This window comes from Ctenopharyngodon idella, chromosome 8 (genome assembly GCF_019924925.1).
Source record: "Ctenopharyngodon idella isolate HZGC_01 chromosome 8, HZGC01, whole genome shotgun sequence".
Lineage (NCBI taxonomy): Eukaryota > Metazoa > Chordata > Actinopteri > Cypriniformes > Xenocyprididae > Ctenopharyngodon > Ctenopharyngodon idella.
Genome location: NC_067227.1, coordinates 479,865 through 503,809, shown reverse-complemented (window position 1 = coordinate 503,809; position 23,945 = coordinate 479,865). Strand labels below are relative to the sequence as shown.

The 23,945-nt window shown below is 36.8% G+C and overlaps 1 protein-coding gene across 10 annotated transcripts in view; it reads left to right on the top strand.

The window, feature by feature from the left end:
* Window positions 1–10,110: 10,110 nt before the first annotated feature.
* nr2c2 (nuclear receptor subfamily 2, group C, member 2) overlaps window positions 10,111–23,945 on the top strand; it is a 45,385-nt gene continuing 31,550 nt past the window's right edge. The window contains exons 1-9 of one of the 10 annotated variants that reach the window (XM_051904089.1): window positions 10,114–10,532; window positions 13,065–13,189; window positions 13,909–14,016; window positions 16,137–16,238; window positions 16,329–16,526; window positions 18,052–18,414; window positions 20,641–20,746; window positions 21,636–21,815; window positions 23,444–23,591. In XM_051904089.1, the coding sequence (XP_051760049.1) occupies window positions 16,167–16,238; window positions 16,329–16,526; window positions 18,052–18,414; window positions 20,641–20,746; window positions 21,636–21,815; window positions 23,444–23,591 (1,067 nt within the window). In that variant the 5' untranslated portion in view covers window positions 10,114–10,532; window positions 13,065–13,189; window positions 13,909–14,016; window positions 16,137–16,166. Of the gene's footprint in view, window positions 10,533–13,064; window positions 13,190–13,908; window positions 14,017–16,136; window positions 16,527–17,988; window positions 18,415–20,640; window positions 20,747–21,635; window positions 21,816–23,443; window positions 23,592–23,945 lie in introns of those variants that run through there. The other 9 variants (XM_051904086.1, XM_051904088.1, XM_051904091.1 and 6 more) reach the window with 9 other exon arrangements.

Sequence of the window (23,945 nt, the reverse complement as noted above, 5' to 3'; positions counted from 1 at the left end):
TTTGAAGAAAACATTCCAGGATTTTTCTCCATATAGTGGACTTCACTGGGGTTCAACGGGTTGAAGGTCCAAATGTCAGTTTCAGTGCAGCTTCAAAGAGCTCTACATGATCCCAGACGAGGAATAAGGATCTTATCTAGTGAAACAATCTGTCATTTTATTTTATATTTAGATTTATATACTTTTTAACCACAAATGCTCGTCTTGCACTGCTCTGTGATGCTCCACGCATTACGTAATCACATTGGAAAGGTCACGCATGACGTAGGCGGAAGTACTGCGGTAGGGCGAATAACTACATCTCATTTTCTCCTCCAACTTCAAAATCGTCCGACATCGTTGTTTTACCTTTTTTTGTAAAGGGTATTTGACTTAGTCTTTGCATGTTTGCTTTGTAGACACTGGATCGGTTCTTCCGCCTACTTCACGCGTGACCTTTCCAACATGATTATGTAATGCGTGGCGCATCACAGAGCAGTGCAAGACGAGCATTTGTGTTAAAAAAGTACATAATTTTTTTTTTTTTTTTTTTTTTGAAAATGACAGATGATTTCTCTAGAAAAGACCCTTATTCCTCGTCTGGGATCGTGTAGAGCTCTTTGAAGCTGCACTGAAACTGACATTTGGACCTTCAACCCGTTGAACCCCAGTAAAGTCCACTATATGGAGAAAAATCCTGGAATGTTTTCCTCAAAAACCTTCATTTCTTTTCCACTGAAGAAAGAAAGACAGACATGGAGGTGAGTAAATTATCAGAAAATTTTAATTCTGAAGTGAACTAATCCTTTAGACAAAGACAAAATTCAATATACACCTCACCGATGATGCACACCAAGCACAGGCAAGCAGATTAACCTAGAATATAAACGGAGAATACACAGTTTCTTGTTAAGTGTTTTTCCATTTAAAACCATTATAAAGAAAACACTTAACCATTTAACACATTGCATTCACATTCTGGGCTCATCTCACCCACACATAGTATTCACCATCAACAAGGTGCACACCGAATCTGGTCCCCCAATATCACTGTTCTAGTACTTTAAGGTACTTTAAGTGTTTTTTACTTTCAGAGTTTTAGAACGTCTCACTGTCTTTAGTGTCTGAAATACTGCAGCAGGTGCTGTATATGAATCACAGATGCCCAAATCTTGCATTTTATTCACATATTTTTGTTTTTCTTCTTTTGAGATGGAAAATTGAAAGGCCTGTAATGCAGTTCTGTGGATGTTTTGCTCGCCCGGTCTCCGTGCCAGTCACAAGACTGAAAACTATGAATAGAGACCATGCAAACACAAACATCAAGCGTCAGCCATGTGGTTCAGACAAACAAAGGACACAACACAAACCCTGAGCTGATCAGACCGGCACCCTGATATGTTGTAGTTTTAATATTATTTTTTAATATATTATTAAAGCAAGATGCCCCGTTGAAATATGTGAAATGTATGGTTTATTTAATTTACAAGGGTACAACATAAATTAAAATTATTGTGACTGATGGGAAAGGGAGAAGTTTAGTCACCATGAAACCAAATTGACAGTTCTTGTTTTTTTTATGGAATATTGCTGTATTTATTATATAAGGGATAATCCATGGCTAGCTGTGCATTAAACAGTTTTAATGCATGACATGGAGGGTTGCCTCCTTTTAATGCACAGCTAACCGTGGATTATTTGCCATCACTGACAACTTAAAGCTGTTAATAATGTTTGCAGCACAATGTTTGAGCGAAAGGGTAATAATGACGGCTTTTTCTTTTTTCTTTTTTTCAGTTATGGCTCGTTAGATCCAGCATTCTGTCCGCTTTAAATCAAAGTAAGATGACATTTATTTGAATGAATGAATTCTAGCATTTATTTGAATTAATTTTCTAGAGAGATGAGAGGTGTGTGTGTGAATTACCTGCATCTGAGCAGCGTCTCTCTCTACAAACTATGAAGCTGTGAGTTTAATTCCTTCAAAAACAGCAATGTTGCCCCCTCATTGCTGAGAAATATAATGTAGTGATTCATTAGCGAAGCTTTTTATTAACAAAAGTCACGGGGCAGTGCTGATAAGTTTCTGTGCTCCTGAATGTTTCTGTTTGCACGCAGAGTGATCTCCAATATCTGTGTGCGAGTGATGTGTGTTTGCGTGAATGAAAGCAGAGCATTAATATTAATATTAAACGGGTTTTATGCACACCTTCCAGCCAATCAGAATCAAGTATTCAGACAGCCCATGGTATAAAATTATTTATTGGTGCACATCATTACTGTTTTAAATTCATGTTCCTCATAATCTTGAATCAGAATAACTTCCCCTCCGTCTTACAGCGACATCTCTTTTCTGATGATGATGAGGGCGGGGCAACCTGTCACTCACATGAGATCCACCAATAGCAAACCACAACCATCCAATCAATTCCCCACAGACAAAATCATGCCCCGCCCTACATTTGTTCTTGTTCCAGAAGCCTTTCACTTGGATATACGGCACAATAGGTAAGGAAAAGACGTCTAGCACAACTTCCATTTCATGCTTTACTTTTTTTTTTTTTATATTAATAAAGCACTATGCCCTGCTGAAATATGTCAAGTCAAGTCAAGTCACCTTTATTTATATAGCGCTTTTTACAATGTAGATTGTGTCAAAGCAGCTTTACATTGATAACTGGTACATTATTTGGCTGCACAGCAGCTCTTAAAGAATAGTGTCAATGCAGGCAGATCAAAGCACTGTTGAATATCAAATGTCAAGTCAAATGTCAAGTGTCCCCAACTAAGCAAGCCAAAGGCGACAGCGGCAAGGAACCCAAACTCCATCAGGTGACATCAGGTGGCAGACAAGTGGCAAATAGGTGTTTAAATGGAGAAAAAAACCTTGGGAGAAACCAGGCTTAGTCGGGGGACCAGTTCTCCTCTGGCCAACAGTGCTTTGTTACGATTCAGGTAGCTATCATAAGTCCGACAGGATCGCAACATTCAAAGTATTTATTCCAGTTCCATCCAATTGAGGATCGTATTCCTCACGCCGGTATAGACGGTTTGTTGAGGAACTGTGCCACTGGCTGTCGTGTCGATGAGGCCCTCAGAGTGGATGATCCAGTTGACTCAATCTCTGCTGATACTTCAGGGCTGCGTTGTGGTCGTGTCAAGGTGCAGGTCCTTGGTCTCACCTGGATACGGCCCGGATCCGGTTGACTACGGTGAACCTCGGGATAACCAGAAAGACTAATATTAGCGTAGATGCCATTCTTCTTCTGATGTAACGAGTACATCAGGCGTTATAGGAAGTGTTCCCGGTTCCGGCTGACCTAATTTATGCAGCCTAATAATCCTTTAACAGATTTGAAAATATAAATTGGTAATGTGTTATGTGTATGCCAGGTTAAAAAAAATGCGTTTTTAGTCTAGATTTAAACTGACAGAGTGTGTCTGCTTCCCGAACAATGCTAGGAACATTGTTCCAGAGTTTAGGTGCCAAATAGGAGAAGGATCTACCGCCTGCGGTTGATTTTGATATTCTAGGTATTATCAGCTGGCCTGAATTCTGAGATCGCAGTAGACGTGAAGGACTATAATGAATTAGGAGCTCGCTCAGGTACTGGGGAGCTAAACCATTTAGTGCTTTGTAAGTAATTAGCAAGATTTTAAAATCTATACGATGTTTAACAGGAAGCCAATGCAGTGTTGACAGAACTGGGCTAATATGGTCATACTTCCTGGTTCTAGTAAGAACTCTAGCTGCTGCATTTTGTACGAGCTGTAGTTTATTTATCAGGCCAGCAGAACAACCACCCAGTAGAGCGTTACAGTAATCTAGCCTTGAGGTCATGAACGCATGAACTAACTGTTCTGCCTTTTTCATTGAGAGCATATGTCGTAGTTTAGATATATTTTTAAGATGGAAGAATGCGGTTTTACAGATGCTAGAAACATGGCCTTCAAATGAAAGATTGGTATCAAAGAGCACACCCAGGTTCCTAAGAGACGACGAAGACTTAACAGAGCCATCAAGTGTTAGACAGTATTCTAGGTTATTACGTGAAGAAGTTTTTGGTCCGAAAATTAGAATCTCTGTTTTTTCTGAATTTAGTAGTAGGAAATTACTGGTCATCCAATTTTTTATATCAGCTATGCATTCTGTTAATTTTGTGAATTGGTAAGTTTCGTCAGGGCGCGAAGAAATATAGAGCTGAGTATCATCAGCGTACAGTGAAACGCCATGCTTCCTAATGATATCTCCCAAGGGTAGCATGTACAGAGTGAACAGCAACGGTCCTAGTACTGAGCCTTGTGGTACTCCATATTGAACTTGTGATCGATATGACATCTCTTCGTTTACTAATACAGACTGATAACGGTCAGATAAGTATGATTTGAACCATGACAATGCAATTCCACTGATGCCAACATAATTTTCGAGTCTATTTAAAAGAATATTGTGATCAATAGTGTCAAATGCAGCACTAAGATCCAGTAACACTAATAGAGAGATACAACCACGATCTGATGATAACAGCAGATCATTAGTAACTCTAATGAGAGCAGTCTCAGTACTATGGTACGGTCTAAATCCTGACTGGAAATCCTCACAGATACTATTTCTGTCTAAAAAGGAACATAGTTGTGATGATACTACCTTTTCTAGTATTTTTGACAGAAAAGTGAGATTTGAGATCGGCCTGTAATTGACTAATTCTCTAGGATCAAGTTGTGGTTTTTTAATAAGAGGTTTAATAATAGCCAGCTTAAAAGTTTTTGGTACGTGTCCTAGTGATAAAGATGAATTGACGATATTAAGAAGAGGATCTATAACCTCTGGAAGCATTTCTTTCAATAGCTTAGTCGGTATAGGGTCTAACATACATGTTGTTGATTTTGATGATTTAACAAGTTTAGACAATTCTTCCTCTCCTAAAGCAGTAAATGAATTGAATTTTTCCTCAGGGACACTACAATGCACTATCTGACGCGATACTGTAATAGACGGTTGCATGGTTATAATTTTTTCTCTAATATTATCAATCTTGCAAGTAAAGAAGTTCATAAAGTCATTACTGCTGTGCTCTTTGGAAACATCAGAAGTTGAAGCTTTATTTCTTGTTAATTTAGCCACTGTATCAAATAAATACCTAGGGTTGTGTTTATTTTCTTCTAAAAGTTTTGAAAAATAAGCAGATCTAGCAGATTTTAAGGCCTTTCTGTACTCAATCATTATCTTTCTCCACAAAATGCGAAATACTTCTAGTTTTGTTTTCTTCCAGCTGCGCTCCATTTTTCTGGCTGCTAACATACATGTGACATGTATGGTTTATTTAAACTACAAAGCTAAAACATACATTAAAATTAGTGTAAAATTATTTATACACGTGTATTTCTACTGTGATCCTCGCTCCTCTGGAAGCTTCCTCACTCCTCGTTCCTCCTGGTGCAATAAGAGTACTGAGGTGTCCCTCAAGATGGATGACTCCAGCGACATGGTGCACTAAAAACAAACCTATTAAAAAATAAACATTTATTCTACACTGAAAAAATTGTACATTTATTCTACACAGTAAAAACAATTTTTCACTCAGAAATTGCTAGTAAATTTTACAAATAATTACAAAAAGCAAGTAGCTAACACAATGAATTAAATATTAAAATTTAGAAAGACTGAAATAGTATTTTTGTAAAACGTACTCCAGTAATCATTGTTTTATTTACCACTTTGAAAAATATGTTTCCTGTATACATTAAAAAGAGTAACTGGCATTGCACATGCTTGCAAAGAACGAGTGGCTTGCCACTGCACTTGCATTAGCACAGCTACGACTCGTAAAGCAACATTCATAAACACCCACAACCCAATCTCTACCACAAAAACCTGATAACCTCAAAAACTTCATCATAAAAGAAACTCTTTCAAATGTCAAACATCACTGAACATTAAACACTTTCCCTGTATTCAAAAACATATGAAATAACACTTAATTTCAGCATTTACTCTCCTGATCCAATCATATGCAATGAATACACTAAAAATCCACTGCCCAGTTTGAGTTAACAAAAACGATTCAGGTAGTCCCAAAACAAATGGATTAAGTAAATTTCAATTTAACATATATAAGTGGATAGAACACAATTAAGAAGTGACAAAATGTTCAGCAATTGTGTTGCTTTAGGTTCTTTTAATTAAGTAAATTTTAAGCAGCAAAAATCATTTTTACAGTGATGAGTCCTCCTAAAGTTTGTATATTTACTAGTTGGGAAGTCGCAATTACGACGTTCAGATGACTTTGGTTGGAGCAAGATGGCGATGTACCTTTTTTACAGAAAGATTTTTCAACTCCATACCTCTACAAAATGATGAATAAAGTACTCGCATCATGTGTGTTTTTGCTTTTTATGTTTTTATCAATTTATGAAGGTTCTGTAAAACAAATCATTGAAGGCCTATTGTACAATACTATCATATTTTGTACTCAGCCCTCCTCTGCTGGTTTCCTTCAGCCCCTTGGCTCCTCCTCTGACGCCACTCTATTGTGTGGATTTGCCTCTGGTCTTCTGGTCTCCAGCGTCACCCAGTCAAGAGGATCCTTTGGTTTCACCTCCAGTCGTCGATCCCATCACTCCTCCTCGGCCCATCGACCTGCCGGCTCCACCCTCCCTCGGCTACGCCTGGGACCACCGTCCTTACGGCTTCACCGGGTTTCCTCGTCCCTCCGGCTGCATCTTGGTCAGATGTCGCTCTGCCTGCACCACAGACTTCTGAGCCGTCTGCTGCTCTCCATCTCTCCACCTTTCGCCAGCCCCTCGTCCACCTCCAGATCCCCCACCCTCCCTCCTCAGTTGGACTGTTGTTGGCGCGAGGACGTGCCTTTCCGGAGGGGGGGAGGGTGTACTGTCACATGTATACTCTTGCTGCATCCCAATTTGCCTACTTATACTATGCCCTAAAAGTATGTACTCTTTTTGTGAAGAAAAAATACATACTTTTGAGTGTGCAGCAGAAGAGTAGAACAGCTTTGGGACATACAGTGCCAAGAAAAAGTATGTGAACCACTTGCAGAATCTGTGAAAATGTTAATAATTTTAACAAAATAAGGGAGATAATAAAAAATGCATGTTATTTTTTATTTAGTACTGTCCTGAGTAAGATATTTTACATAAAAGATGTTTACATATAATCCACAAGACAAACAAATAGCTGAATTTATTAAAATAACCCCAGAGCTTTCGAGAAAGTCCGTTTTATGCGCAAATTACTCTGCACAAATTACAATGTCAAATTGCAAAGGCTTTGCAAATCTCATCATCTACAGTGCATAACATCATCAAGATTCAGAGAAACTGGAGAAATCTCTGTGCGTAAGGGACAAGGCCGAAGACCTTTATTGGATGCCCATGGTCTTCTGACCCTCAGACGACACTGCATCACTCATCGGCATGATTGTGTCAATGACATTACTAAATGGGCCCAGGAATACTTCCAGAAACCACTGTCGATAAACACAATCCGCCGTGCCATCTGCAGATGCCAACTAAAGCTCTATCATGCAAAAAGGAAGCCATATATGAACATGGTCCAGAAGCGCCGTCGTGTCCTGTGGGCCAAGGCTCATTTAAAATGGACTGTTTCAAAGTGGAAAAGTGTTCTATGGTCAGACGAGTCCAAATTTGACATTCTTGTTGGAAATCACGGACGCCATGTCCTCCGGGCTAAAGAGAAGGGAGACCATCCAGCGTGTTATCAGCGTTCAGTTCAAAAGCCAGCATCTTTGATGGTATGGGGGTGCATAAGTGCATATGGTATGGGCAGCTTGCATGTTTTGGAAGGCACTATGAATAAAATATTGGCTCATGTGATTTGAAAGTCTTTAAGTTTTCATTTTATTCAAATTTAAAAAACGTCCCAACATTTCCGGAATTTGGGTTGTATCTTCTTTGGTCAAACTGCAGTGAAAGGGGAAATGCCCTGATTTTAACATATTTTACACATCCATTATAAATGTATAGAGTTTATTAAATTTATATAATATTATATAACATATTTCAATATAATTCCTTATAAATTTATTATATAGGAGAAGTTAGATTACCCTTTCTACTTGTAATTACATGCACATAATTTACTGTTATTACTATAGTAAGTATATGTAACATGTAACAAGGACACATTAAAATAAAGCGTACACTTTTGGAGTAAAACTTACATCAAGTCAGCTGGCAGACAATTAACTATAAGTTTATACAAATACAAAAATGATTTCTTATTTAAAATTTCTTCTTCTTATTTTTTAAATTCATTAAAGGGTTAGTTCACCCAAAAATGAAATTTCTGTCATTTATTACTCACCCTCATGTCGTTCTACACCCATAAGACCTTCGTTCATCGTCAAAACACAAATTAAGATATTTTTGATAAAATCCGAGAGGTTTTTTATCTCCCATAGAAAGCAATGAAATTACCACATTCAAGGTCCAGAAATGTACTAAAGACATCGTTAAAACAGTCATGTGACTGCAGTGGTTCAACCTTAATGTTATGAAGAGACGAGAATACTTTTTGTGTGCAAAAACAAAACAGAAATAACGTCTTTATTCAACAATCTCTTCTCTTCCCTGTCATTATCCTTACGCAGGTGACGCAGTAATCGCAGTGAAGGCCTCCGTGTTTACGTCCAAATGCCGGCTCAGTATTGGCCAAAGATGATCACGTGATCAGCACAACACATGTGTGTGATTCTGACGCAGGAGCCGGCCAATAATGAGTCGTTCTGATGTAGAACCTGGAAGTGCTGATCTGTGTTTACAACGTAAACAGTGTAGGAGAATGACGAGGAAGAAATTGTTGAATAAAGTCGTTATTTTTGTTTTGTTTTTGCACACAAAAAGTTTTCTCGTCTCTTCATAATATTAAGGTTGAACCACTGTAGTCACGTCGACTGTTTTAATGATGTCTTTAGTACCTTTCTGGACCTTGAAAGTTTTGATTATATTGCTGTCTATGGACGAGTCATATACCTCTCAGATTTCATCAAAAATATCTTAATTTGTGTTCTGAAGATGAACGAAGGTCTTACGGGTGTGGAACAACATGAGGGTGAGTAATTAATGACAGAAATTTCATTTTTGGGTGAACTAACCCTTTAACAGCAGCAGTGTTTTTTCAGCACTATTTTTTATTTATACTAAGGTAATATAACTCGTATATTTTTTAATGAAAATGTAAAAAACAAAAAAACTTTTCCTTCAACCTTTTGTCCACAACATTTACCTTTATATAAGTTCTACAGAATATAATAAATTACCATTAAAATTTAATAAATGCCACAACAGACCAAGCATAAAAAAATGGCAATAAAGTGAAACACGGTATTTCCTTTGTGAATGAGTGAACAAAATCACCTTCAGTAGTTATTTTCTGTGTTATAACTGTTTGAATGCATTGCATTGATCCAATCTTTTAATTAAGTATTTACCATGTGGTTTCATTTCATCCCAGAAGCGCATGGATGCAAACCATAAAAGAAGATATTTCATCAGAACCACTGACTTGTTGAAACTGATCCCTTTCATGTACAAATCTTAAAGCGATACCCAAAAATGAAAAATTTGTCATCATTTACTCACCTTCAAGTTGTTCCAAACCTGTATGAATTTCTTTCTTCTGCTGAACACAAAAGAAGATATTTTGAAGAATGGGGGGGTTTCAACTGTTCGGTTTCTGACATTCTTCAAAATATCTTCTTTTGTGTTCAGCAGAAGAAAGAAATTCATACAGGTTTGGAACAACTTGAGGGCGAGTAAATTTCATTTTTGGGTGAACTATCGCTTTAAGCCCTTATTGATTCCATGCTGCATGACTAGTGTTGTAGAAATTATTTATAATAATATTCACCACTTTCTACTGCTTGTCTGAAATATTATTATTTTTTAAGACAGAAATGCAGTCAGTTATAGAATAACCATATAACATTTATTTCATAAAGTAGCATTACCTCTCATTATATATTCTTTCTTGATTAAGGCTAATTGTCTAAATCATGATTGACACGTTGAATGAGAAATTTGACACAAAACAGGAAATAGATTAATTATGATTTCTATACATAAGATTCAATGTTATTATGAATAATTTATTACTTTTGTGGAGGCAGAAAGAAATCGTTCAATGACAATTAATGCCTATGAAGGTCAGGTTTGTTTTTACTAGACGAACTGAAAGAGAGAAACAATCCCACGGTTAACCTCAGGACTGCCGTATGTATAAAGAAAATATGTTGACATGTTATCTAACGTCAAAGCTTTGTGAATTAGAAATAAAGTGTCCAAAACAGTCCGCCAATCCGCGCTCGTGTTGAAGACAGACATGATGACGTCAGCGGCGCCTTGCTCCAGACGCTCGTGTCCGCGCAACCGTGAACGAGCCCGAGAGGAAGAAAAACTCTAGCACGCTGGCAAACGGGGTCACGAACTATGACCTTTCACTGGAGTAAAACAATAACAAATAATGTGCAATAAACCCGAGAGCAAAAAACACACGTCCGTTCATATCACAGGTAAGCAGCTTTTCATTTCTGCATGTTGCACAATGGTTGGTCAAAACGTTCGCGTGAAAAAAAAAAAAATCCATTTGTGCAAGCTTGATGTGTGGATGCAGAGAAACAGGCCTGAGCTGTTCTCAAACCTCCTCTGTGCTGTCAACAATCGAGCGTGTGTTACTTAACGAAAAAAGCCCTAACCGAGCATAGTATGCTTTAGCTTGCCAGGGATATTCCATTTTATTTTACAGCAAATGCTGTATATAAATATAATTTAATCAGTAATTTTGATGTCGTTTATAAATTGGCAGACGTTTAAAGTATTAGCTGGTTAGCCTGAGAGCTAACATATGAACTCGACCCTTTTACCTTTGCCACCGCGGGTCCTTCAGTGGGAGGATTTCGCCTTAATGTTCATTAATTTTAGTCGATACTTTTGAGCTGTCGTCTGACTTGACCTGAATATTGCTGCCATGAGGAATAACGAATGTTTTCAGTTTTAATTATTTTTTAAGGGACGTTTAACAAAGCCTTCGTGTTGTGTTTTTTCTTGGCCTTGTGCCAGAGTCTCCATTTTGTTCCGTGTTTTGAACACGACTTCCGCTATGAGGCGGTAGGGTACTTTTTTTTAAAAAAAATTTTATTGAACATTAACAAAATATACATTTATTAAAAGTTATAAATGTGTAAAAGAATAACACTGTAAAGCAAGGCACATAAATAAAATAAATAAAAAAATGATGGAAAATATCTTCAACAGAAAATCTCTTTTAAATACACAGAATTAAGGTTTTGTTTTCATACACTTAAATTAATGGATAAAGAATTTACCTGCATTTTTGTCATCCAAAGACATTCCCAATACAACATGGTTTCGAGAAAAAGCAGGCAATAACTGCATGTACTAAAAGAAAATATGATCAGTTGTATAAAAAAATAAGGTAATTGCGACATTTATTTGACAATTTTGACTTAATTCTCACATTTGCGAGTTTATATCTTACAATTCTGAGGGGGAAAAAGTCAGAATTTGGAAGTTAATCATTTAAAATTGCAAGAAAATGTCAGAATTGTGAGATAAAAGTTTTTACATTTATTTTTTTATTCTGTGACATACAGTTTCAGTTTGTCAAATACAAATGTTACTGTCAAAGTTAAATCGAAATCACTTAGCTGTTTTGCTTTAGGAGCCACAGAGGAAACTGATATATACTGGATTCACAATTTTTGTGGCAGGTTACTTTTATTAATCGTATTGTAACTTATCAGCAGTAATACCAGCCAAGCAATAAAAGTTTATACTGCATCATCTAAGATCTGTGACTCTGTATCTATTTTTTTATATGGATGGTATCAATAAATGACTTACAGCAGAACTTACAACTACAAATATATGCAATTATTTTTTGATGATGACATAAATGCTACTAAAAATGAATAGTAACAATGCTGTAATTAGTACATCAGTTGACTAACAATAGAATAAAACACAATATTTTAAAATGTATTTCATACCACCAAATATTCACATATCTTAAGTGTACAATTTGATTCACAAATAAGGAATATTGGAAAAAAGATAATGTCATAGAAATGTAAAATTTGTAAAACTTGCATGGAAAACCTAGAAATATCAGGTAATTGTGAAATTGTTTTTTTTTTTTTTTTTTTTTTTTTTTAGGAAAATAAAAACATTTATGAAGTCATAATTTTTTGGGGGCAGGGCAACCTGTCACTCACATGAAATCCACCAGTAGCATACTACAACTATCCAATCAATTCCCCATGGACAAAATCAAGCCCCGCCCTACATTTGTTCTTGTTTGAGAAGCTGTTTTACTCAGATATGTGGCACAATAGGGAGTCTAGCGCAACTTCCATTTCAAGCCGACTTTAATTACATTTCAGTTGTCGTTGTCAATTTGCCATACTGTTTGTCGCCTCATTTTTAGTTTTTTTATTGTCATGTAGAAACCTAGAGGAACCAATTTGGGGGATGAAGACTAAGAATCATATATTCTATAGTAAATTGTATATTTAGAAGTAGCCTGTGTGCATATATGAAGAGAATAAGATTAATCTGCATTTAATAAAGAACATAGATGGAAGCGCCATAAAAATATCTGTAACACTTTGCAGTATGGTTGTAAATGTTAACATTAGTTAACACTGTAGTTAACATGAACTAACATTGAACAATATTTTTACAGCAGCAATATTTCTTAATATTGGTTAATGTTAATGTATACATCTACACTAAGACATCGTTAACAGTTAAACATTTTATACATTAACATACATTCATGCATTCAGAAACTAACTTGAAATAATAATTAATATTTATAAATTAACATCAGCCGAGATGAATAAATATTGTAAAATGTTATTGTTCATTGTAAATTCATGATTCAGGAACTTATGGTAACTAAATGTTATAATATCTGCAGATATTTACTGGTTTTCTATTTTCAAGTGTTGCAATGTAATATTATATTGTGCTTTCAAAACAGATCGGCTATGCTTCATAATCTATATTTTACTGGCGTATAGGTGGAGGTGTTGTTGACAGATGCAGAACTGGTCCAGTCAGACACTTCTAATGACCTCACATCACCATGACAACCAATATGGAGGTGCTGGCTCAGCAGATATTGACCACTGAGCAGGTTTCAGAGGTGAGTGATGTGAGAGAGAAGTACAAGATGTATCGTCCACCCAGGAGCAGCAGCAGTTCATCCTCTGTGCAGGCTATTATAGTAGGAACTCGAATGGAAAAAGACTAATTGGTGTAGATGCCAGTCAGTTAGTTTAATTCAATTAGACTTAAATCCCGAACAGTGCTAGGAAAAATTTTCTAGAAAATGGATCTACTTCCTTTTGTGAATTTTGATATTCTAGGATCTATCAACAGGCAGGAGATTTGTGACTATAGTGAATGTGGTGTAATATAGTGCAAGGTCACATAAGTAATGAGGAGCTAGACATTTAAAGCTTTATATGTTCATGAGAAGAATTTTAAAATGAAGTGATGATAAAATTGGGTTGATATGATCGTATTTGTTAGTTCTAGTAAGCACTCTTGCTGCTACAATTTGAACCATCTGAAGCTTATTTATTGAACTTGTAGTAGTAGTACATTACAGTAATATTAGACAATAGTCTTGAGGTCATGAATGCATGAATTTGTTTATCCGCATCAAAAACAGACACCACATCTATTTTATCAATGTTTTTTAGGTTGAAAAAGGCTGTTCTAAAAATATGATTGTTGAAGCACAGATTATCATGAAACTCCCCGGTTCTTGACTAGAAGATGACTGTAATTCCATGCAAAGACAGATTATATTCTATGGTCTTATGTTCAGAAGTTTTTGTTTCATACCTCTTTTGTCAGAATTCAGAAGAAGGAAATAACTAGCCATCCAGTCTTTGATGATATCACAAATATCCTCTGCTAACCTGGCGACTTGAGAGGATTCGTCAGGTCTAGAGGAAATATAAAGCTGGGTATCATCTGCATAAAAGTGAAAACTAATGCTACGGTTCCTGATAATATACCCCAAGTAAAGTGTGGTAGATTTCCCCTATGCACCTGACTTAAGTTAAACAGGGCGTCTCTACTTCGACACCTGTTCGAGTTGGACGACGTCTCGTCCCTTATGAACACTATCACTTAGGAATAAGGTCTCTAATGTTCCACCAACCTTCTGTGCAGCAGTAACCAGACAGACTCCAGAGAATGCCTTTGAATATGCTTTAATCATGGCCAGGAGGACCAATTTCAGAGAGAATCCCCCTGACAAAAAGAGTACATCAGTTCTTGTAGAATAGGTGCATGGCAAAGGTGACATAATTCATTACATAATTGTTTTTCTAATATGGTTGGTTCTTCATATGTGTAATTCAGCAAACCCTCCTCTGTTACTAGGTAAAAGCATATCTGGATTTCTTTATTACTTAAGCTTGTTGCTCAAGCCATGTGGTTTATATATTTAGACAGCCGTCTAGTCTTGTCCATCTGTATCTGTTATTTCAACACACACTAACTTTGGCCCAAGTGTTGGGGACATTTAGTTTTCAAAAGCATATAAATGTTAATCCTGCAAAAAAAAAAAAAATGAATGTTATGATTAATTAAAAATTTCCTTCACAAAAGCACATACAAGGAGAAAAGTATAGGACCTAATACAGAGCCCTGTGGCACTCCGTACCTGTGTTTGGTCTGACACCTCGTCACTAACAGTTGTGACTGAATAGGTAGGAATTAAACCATGCTAATGCCTGCCCACAAATTCCAACATAATTCTCGAGCCAATCCAAGAAAATGTCATGCTTTTCTTTTTTCAAGTTGGGTGCGACATTCATTTAAAGCAAGCTGTTTCTCGAACAAATGATACTGCGGTGGCTGTCACTGACAATTTAAATCTAGTGGGTTTGGTGTCTCGTGTTTCAGATTCAATGACGCTGGTAGTGATGATTCTCTCTGACCAATCAGTGATCTGCAGTGTTTACACGTCACATTTAGTATCGGTACGACACGCTTGGAACCTCAACCGAGGTGGTACTATTTAGGCGAGATGAAAAAAGTGAGCCGTTCCAAACCGTACCATGCAGTGGAAAAGCACCATAACCATACAAAGTTCTAAAATAGTACTGGCTAGAACAAGGCGGGATTTGAAGTAATCCTGTTATGCTATTTTACCAGTTCCTGATTTTGTTTTGGAGTCTTCTACAATAGGTTTACATGCATCCAATGTCAAAAAACACTTTCATTTTGTCATGATATACATTGCAGCATCAGCTCTTTTCTCACATTGTGAAACGGATCGATAAAGGATTCGGTCTCCCTGCTTTCCGAGAGACTTCTCTGCTCTGATTGGTCAGATTACCCAAGATCAGATTGTGATTGCTCGACCATTTACAGAGAACTTAAACCAAACATCCATTAGCATGTCTGAATTTCAGCTCTGGATCTTCCTCAGCACTTGATACACAGTGATACGAACAGTAACGATGGCGTCGGTTTTATCATGGAAATTGCACCATGAGTCCTCATCCTTTGGAAGTGCATAAAAGTGGATTTGCTTTGACAGAACAGAAAACAGCGTCTTATCGATGTGTCGACAACATAAGCCAAATTCTTCTAGGCCTCAGCCACAACTACAGTGTTTGAGGGCGGAGCAAAGTAGCACCATAGGCTGGCAGTATGCAAATTTGTTACAAACTTGTAACAAATTTTGTAGACTTTTTACATTCAGAAACAGTTTTCACACCCTACGTGAAAGGTAATAACAGAAATAAAAGCATAATAGAGGCTCTTTAAGAAATAGTGAAACAAGCAAAGAAGTGGTTTTGAATATAATAGTTATAATAGTTAATAGTTATGCTAAAAATGTATACATTTTGAGCCATTAATTTTAACATGTACTGACAACAGTGGAAAAGGTTTTATTCTTATTATGTGTGCTTAAACTTTCTTGTATGATTCTTTTAATTTAGCAAGCATATGAAAATATGTTTTATATTTCCATTGTTTTGTTGAAGTGGACCACTTAGTTACCATGGAAACACACTGCCTTTTTACTCTCAGATGAAGTTGAATGTACTGTGTGTGTGTTGCAGGTACAGTCATCTCCGTCAGACAGCTCAGTGATGAGCACCTCTCCCCAGCGCATTCAGATCATCTCCACTGACCCCTCCGTCACGACCCCGCAGAGAATACAGGTTCACACACAATGCACACACACACATGCACGCTTTATCATAGATGATGCACTGGCTTATTCACACACACACACACTTTCTCGCCCGCAGATAGTCACTGAGCAGCAGACGGGGCAAAAAATTCAGATAGTGACGGCACTGGACTCCACCGTGCCCAAACAGCAATTTATCCTGGCAGCACCCGATGGCTCTTCAGCAGGCAAAGTCCTCCTGGCATCACCTGAGAGTACTAGTGCCAAACAGCTCATCTTTGCCACTGCTGACAGCCTGGTGCCCGGCCGAATTCAGGTATGAAGTCACACAAATGCATGGGTGTTTCTTCAACTGTGGGCACATTTATGTATTAGCTCTTTTCTTTTTATTGTATGGAGGTCACAATAAAACAATTTAGTAAACTTGTTTTTTACCACCATCTTCATTTGTTTATGCTACTTTACAAATGCCTTTAATGTTTAGATTTTATTGGTGAACTCTTGACGCAGAATTTCAATATTAAAATCCTGAAAAGTACGGTTGGCCGTGGGGAATTTCCCTGCCTCTGATTTTGATTAGGCAGCGGCTATTTGCACTATAAATAGCAACAAAAAGTGTTTTCTTTACACTCGATTGCAAATAGTGTTAAATGCTATTTACACTAAGTAAAAATATTAGTATTTTCTTTGCATTAAATGTAAATAGTTGTTAGATGCTATTTATACAGTTCAAATAGTGGCAGATACTATTTGCACCTCAGTGTATTGTAGTATATTATAAAACAGTGCAATGATAACAACATATTCAGTTTATATGATTATATTTATTAAAATCATAAATGGATACTGCTTGTAACCCTATCCATTAAAGGATTAGTTCACTTCTGAATTAAAATTTCCTGATAATTTCCTCACCCCCATGTCATCCAAGATGTTCTTTCTTTCTTCAGTCGAAAAGAAATTATTTTTGAGGAAAACATTCCAGGATTTTTCTCCATATAGTGGACTTCACTGGGGTTCAACGGGTTGAAGGTCCAAATGTCAGTTTCAGTGCAGCTTCAAAGAGCTCTACATGATCCCAGACGAGGAATAAGAGTCTTATCTAGAGAAACGATCGGCCATTTTCTAAAAAAATAAAAAATGATATACTTTTTAACCACAAATGCTCGTCTTGCACTGCTCTGTGATGCGCCACGCATTACGTAATCATGTTGGAAAGGTCACGAGTGACGTAGGCGGAAGTACAGATCCAGTGTTTACAAAGCGAACATGCAAAGATTACAAAAAAAGGTAAAACAACGATGTCAGAGGATTTTGAAGTTGGAGGAGAAAATGAGATGTAGTTTTTCGCCCTACCGCAGTACTTCCACCTACATCACGCGTGACCTTTCCAACGTGATTACGTAATGTGTGGAGCTTCGCAGAGCAGTGCAAGATGAGCATTTGTGGTTAAAAAGTATATACATTTTTTTTTTTTTTTTAATAAATAACTGATGGTTTCTCTAGATAAGACCTTTATTCCTCATCTGGGATCATGTAGAGCTCTTTGAAGCTGCACTGAAACTGACATTTGGACCTTCAACCCGTTGAACCCCAGTGAAGTCCACTATATGGAGAAAAATCCTGTGTTTTCTCCTCAAAAACCTTCATTTCTTTTCCACTGAAGAAAGAAAGACATGGATCTTGGATGACATGGGGGTGAGGAAATTATCAGGAAATTTGAATTCTGAAGTCAGCTAATCCTTTAAATACTTAATTCTTACTCTTCTACCCGTTAGGCACTTTATTTCCACTTTTCGAATACTTTCGTCATTTTTATTTAAAATGAACTTCTCTCCAAGCTGATATGTGATGGGAAAAGGGAGAAGAATGAGTTTGGAAAAACTCAGGATGGATTCGAACTTGCGTCAAAAGTTAGTGTTACCCGTCTTACTCTTCACGCCACTGATCCTGTTATCAGTGGGATTTCTTTTGTAACTTTGTCTGACTCACTCAGACCGTTGGTGGGTGGAGTTACTATAAATAGCATCTGCCAACAAGGCGGGACACACCGTTTTGATAATCTGGTCATTTATTTTTCATCCCCGTTTTATCCCCGCTTCTGGTCAGACTGGATGCATTTCCCATTTCCGACAGTAGATGATGCAAGTTTCCCTACCAGCATACTAAGACATGCGTTACAGATTTTTTTCCCAAGTGGAACGGTAAGTAATTTAATTAATATTCTATAATTTTAATCTAATGTTTATAAACGGCAGGTCAACAGATTTACTAGCTATTGCCGTATCGCTGCAATCACTCTTTCATGAAACAGATTTTCATTTTATCTTGTATTACAGATTTTATTTTCAGTGTTACAAACAGCCTAGTAAAACGTGCACGACACTGCGACTTATCCTGGACTAAGATGGAATGAAGATAATACAAATTTGTGGGGATTGATGGCTAAATTTTAATACCTCATAAGGCTTGTAAATTGTATAAATAAATGTATAGTCAATAAGTTCATTATTAAACATGTATTTAATTTAGTTCATTCAAATTAAACAATTATTTTTTTGTATGTTCACTGTTCACTTTACACTGTTTCTACAATGTCTAAATTTCTGCATTAAAATTTCAATGATGACATTCTCTTTCAAAAATCCCCCCTCTGTTTTTTAACAAATCATGTTACATGTTTGAAACTATGATGATCTAAACAAAGAGTGAAATAATCATAAACCATTTCAATATTTATTGTGATATAAGACTATATCATTTTTTTTTATCACAAACAATTTTGTCGATAATAAAGTTTAATCAAAAGTTAGTTTACATATTTAACTGGAAGATAACATTGTCAGTAGAGAGCATGCATGAGATGAGATATGAGGGGAAAAAAGGTTCATTTTCATATGTGAGCAGAATATTTGTTTGTGCGTCATGTCCAATCAAGCTGTAGTTTGTCAAATTATGCATACAATGTTATTTGTGTGTATTTAGGGTACATATAATTCTAGCTGTTCTACCTATTGTTTAGCAAAATGTTTGAAATGTCATAAATGTTTGCAATACCAAACCCCACAGAAAGAATATAGTGATTTGTAAAGTTGATGGAGAAAAGGAAAAAAAAAAACAGTTTGTCATGGTTCAGGGGGAAAAAAAAAAAAACATGTATACGTGTGATGTGTGAAGAGTTTCAGAAGAAGAAAAGTTTATTTATCAAGCAACACACAGACTGAAAGCCAGTCCGGAGCAAACTACAGTGGATATAAAAACTCTGCACACACCCCTGTTAAAACAGCTGGTTTTTGTGATGTAAATAATAAAACAAAGATAAATCATATCAGAAATTTTGCACGTTTAATGTAAAAATGGCAACCTATGTAATGCCACTGAAAACCAAAGTGGCACATTTCAGAGAGAAAAAAACACTTGGAATAACTGCATAAGTGTTCACCCCCTGAACTAATACTTAGGGCCTGTTTACACCTGGTCACTTCATGCATTTTTACTGATCAGATGGCTATCGGGATTTATCGAAATGATTCCATTTACACTTGGCCACATAAATGTGTCTCCACAAAACGGATATAAATCCGATCTTCAATTCCCACACTATATGCAGATTTAATGGAGTTCACATCACCGAAAGCAACAAATATGAGCTGCATTTTATTGATCATCAGCTAATTTCAAAATCAAAGACAATAGGAGAGAGCGCGACAACAGCACTGGTAAGATCGTTTAGTTTATTACTTTTATTACTTTTAATAAAGATGATTGTGTTTTGAGCGTCTGCGACTTTCAGTTTGCGGCAGTTGGCTGAAGAGATACTCAGCTGCTCATCTGTGCTGTCATATCTGAATATAACATTTAGCCTATAACACACTCTCACAAGTTCATTTATTAGCATTTTTGGGAGGAGTAAAATTAGCATATGTGGTTTCAACAACCAGATCCATTTAAACTTGTTCAGTTTTGTCTGGAATGCGTCTCAGACCACCTCCTGGTTTGAGTGATCGGATTTAAATCCATCTCAAATGCGTTTCGGAGGGCATTTACATCTGGTCTTTTCATGATCGGATAGCTGTCTGATCAGAGAAAACACGTGAAGTGACCAGCTGTAAACAGGCCCTTAGTTGAAGCACCCTTTGATTTTCTTTTGGACAGGAGTCTTGTCAGTTTGTGACATCTTGATCTTGACTTAAATTAAAATTAGTGAATAACAGTTTTGTCACATTATATATTATTCCATGTTTCGTTCTCACATGGAAATAGAGTACAGTCTGTACTAGATGACAAAGGTTTCTTGTTCATTTTTCAACTAGAGGCATCATCATCATCGTCATCATCTGTGCCCTGGGTTGATCTGTGGGTCTGTAATTGTGCTGTAAAATCCTAACCCTGAATGCCAAAGTAAGTAATCCTTCTGCCTTTTCTGGTAGTTTGTGACAGATGCAGTGTCAGTGGAGAGGCTTCTGGGTAAAGGGGCAGACATGAGCCGAGCCCAGCCTATAGAATACTGCGTGGTGTGTGGAGATAAAGCCTCAGGTACAAACACATTCAATGTAAATAATATCCAGTGCATTGCATTACACAACATTACATATGAGGGAGGTTTATCATATTAGTCTCATTCTCACGCCGCACCCACATGTGTTTCCCACAGAGCGTCTGATGCTGAATTTGCATTTCACTGCATTGCAAGCCTAAATAAATTGAAGAGACCATGGGTGCCAGTGGTTTCAGTTATGTACTTAATGCTTATGATGCTTCTGGGAAACGCGGCCCAGACCAGTTCTGCAAACAATTTCACTTTATACCAAGAAACAATGTTGTATTTGCAAGTTTTTGTCTGCTGCAAAGAGTGTTTCAGAGAAAGAACTAATCACTGGATTTGGCAAGCATGTGAGGTTCATACTGAATCTTTGAAAGATATTTAGAGTTTGTTTGAGAGACTAAGTAAACTGTCCTTGATCATACATGCTCTCAGATGTCTGATTTCAGGTGTAAGACAATAAAGATTTACATCACGCCTCAAAAGTTGATGTGAAAACTAAAGGAAGTTTTGTTGGTCACTACATGGCGATATCTAGTGTCCACTGCCGATGATTTAGTGGCAAAACAAGGAGGCATTGTAGTTTTAATCAAACATTAAGGGAGTCTGGGACCAGGGAAAAGGGAGTACTCTGCTTCAAGTGCTTTTGTTCACCTGGATCTTATAGTTTACTGATTGATTTGACTATAACTAAGAATGTTTTTACATGTGAGTTGGTGATTATATTATGTGCATCAGTGGTTCTCAACTGGTTTGGCTATGGGATCCACATTTTCCCATATAACCTTAATTTTTTACTATATATATATATCTTTAACATTTAAAAATAAAAAATGATACTCTCTTATCATCTCATCTCTGTGTGGGTTTGTGTATTTGAAGGGAGGCATTATGGGGCAGTCAGCTGTGAAGGCTGTAAGGGCTTCTTCAAGCGAAGTGTGCGCAAGAGTCTGACATACAGCTGCCGCAGTAACCAGGACTGTGTGGTCAACAAACACCATCGCAACCGCTGCCAGTTCTGCCGTCTCAGGAAATGCTTGGAGATGGGCATGAAGATGGAGTGTGAGTGTTTAAAAAACAATTCAGACCACATGATCATGTGTTTGAGAGCATAAAGCTTGATCTGAGCTTTTTTGACACCTCTTAACCATCAAAATTGTGCTGGAGCTCATCTGAGGGATCCGTGAACCGCTCTCAGAACTGGCCAAACAATGATGTGACTGACTGTGATTGATGACTATGATACTACACAACCTTCCCACAAACAAACATAGTACTTCCCAATTCTTGCAGGTTTTTCGAGCATATTATGCATTATGTCATTATGCTAACGTCATTATCTTTAACACGAAAGCAGGCGTTTTTTCTAAAAGAAACTTGCTCGATAGCTTGTATATTTAGTCCCTGGAAATTCAATTATTAACTTTTTTTTTTTTTTTGGTCTAGTTGCAATTTTTTTGTTTTTGTTTGCACAAGTAATACAATTTTGCAAATATGTTAACTAACCAAGCACGTGCTGTTCATGATGACGAATGCTCGATTTTCGAAGATGAAACCATGTCAATTTTAACCATACTTCCTCTCATGCTTTTTTGGAAAATGTCGAGTAATTCAATGAAGATTAACCAATCATTTTAATAATTTAATTTTATATTTTTCTTATCCAATTTTTTCTCTCTTTGATGTGGAGGATGTTGAAGGAGGGGTGGGCAGTTCTTAATTTTTTTTGGTTTCGACAGAGGTGCCCGTTTTGTGCTTGGAAAACAGTTACTACTCTGTGAATGACATGTTGTATAAATCAATGTTTGAAAATAATGATATTGAAAACTTTTTAAGTTAAAAAATCAACAAAAAAAAAAATCTTATTTTGGTTGTCTGCCATGGGTGGGAAACTCGTAGAATCGCATGCTGTAGAATTGCTTAAAAGAGGTGCATATGGAACTAAGTCCTTGATGTTTTCTTTTTTTTGTTTTTTAAAAAATAACCTGTTAAATAGATCACCACAGTATTTATTTTACTTTTTACAGTATTTTATTTTACATATCATGAAGAAATAAATGATGATTTTTTTTTGGTGCAAGAATACATTTTAAAGAGGACCTGTTAGGCCCCTTTTCAAAGTCTTGGTTTTGTTTTTGGGCTGCTTGAATGTTCAAAAACACATTATTTTCCTCATATTCTCCATTGTTGCAGCTCCTCTCTTCCTGGTTTGTCAGTAACGCTCTGTTTAGTTCCTGTCTCTATGAAGCCCCTCCTTCTGAAAAGCCACTGTGCTCTGAAGTAGTGTGTTGTGATTGGTGTTTGGCAAATGTCCCGCCCCTTACCATAACCGCCAGTTTCAACACACTACTAACTAACTCAACCAGGCCCCGCCCCTTTATTCTGCATATGAATTATTTAAATAAGGAATATTGTGAAGAAAACTCAAGACTACAATGGAGGTGTTTCAGGGAGTTCAGAAACACTGACACTGATATAGAGAAGAACTCCTGCTGGAGGGACTTTGTGCTTTTTTGACCTTTTTCATGATCAAACAGCAACATTACACACTAAAGAAAGATGAACATGGAGAAAAGCAGAATAGGTGCTCTTTAAGTGGCCAAAAATAAAATAGATTGTGGCCCCTTTTAATGTTTCATGATTGCACAGTGAAATAATTTCTGATGGTGTGTTATATATTCTTCCCATAGCTGTACAGAGTGAGAGGAAACCCATTGATCTTCCCAGAGAAAAACCTGCCAACTGTGCTGCATCCACTGAGAAAATCTACATCAGGAAAGACCTGCGAAGTCCCCTCATTGCAACACCAACCTTTATCACTGAGAAAGATGCTTCACGGTGAGACTGGAATTCACATTCACAAACAATCTGTGTGCTGTACATGGTGTCTACACCTAGAGATTTAGTTTCAAAACAAAGCTTCAGATCATTCAAATTAGAATAAAGGATTTAATGTAGTAATTCAATACAGCGTATTCATTCAAAGTAGGTTTAAGTTTTACAAACCCGATTCCAAAAAAGTTGGGACACTGTACAAATTGTGAATAAAAAAGGAATGCAATAATTTACAAATCTCATAAACTTATATTTTATTCACAATAGAATATGGATAACATATCAAATGTTGAAAGTGAGACATTTTGAAATGTCATGCCAAATATTGGCTCATTTTGGATTTCATGAGAGCTACAC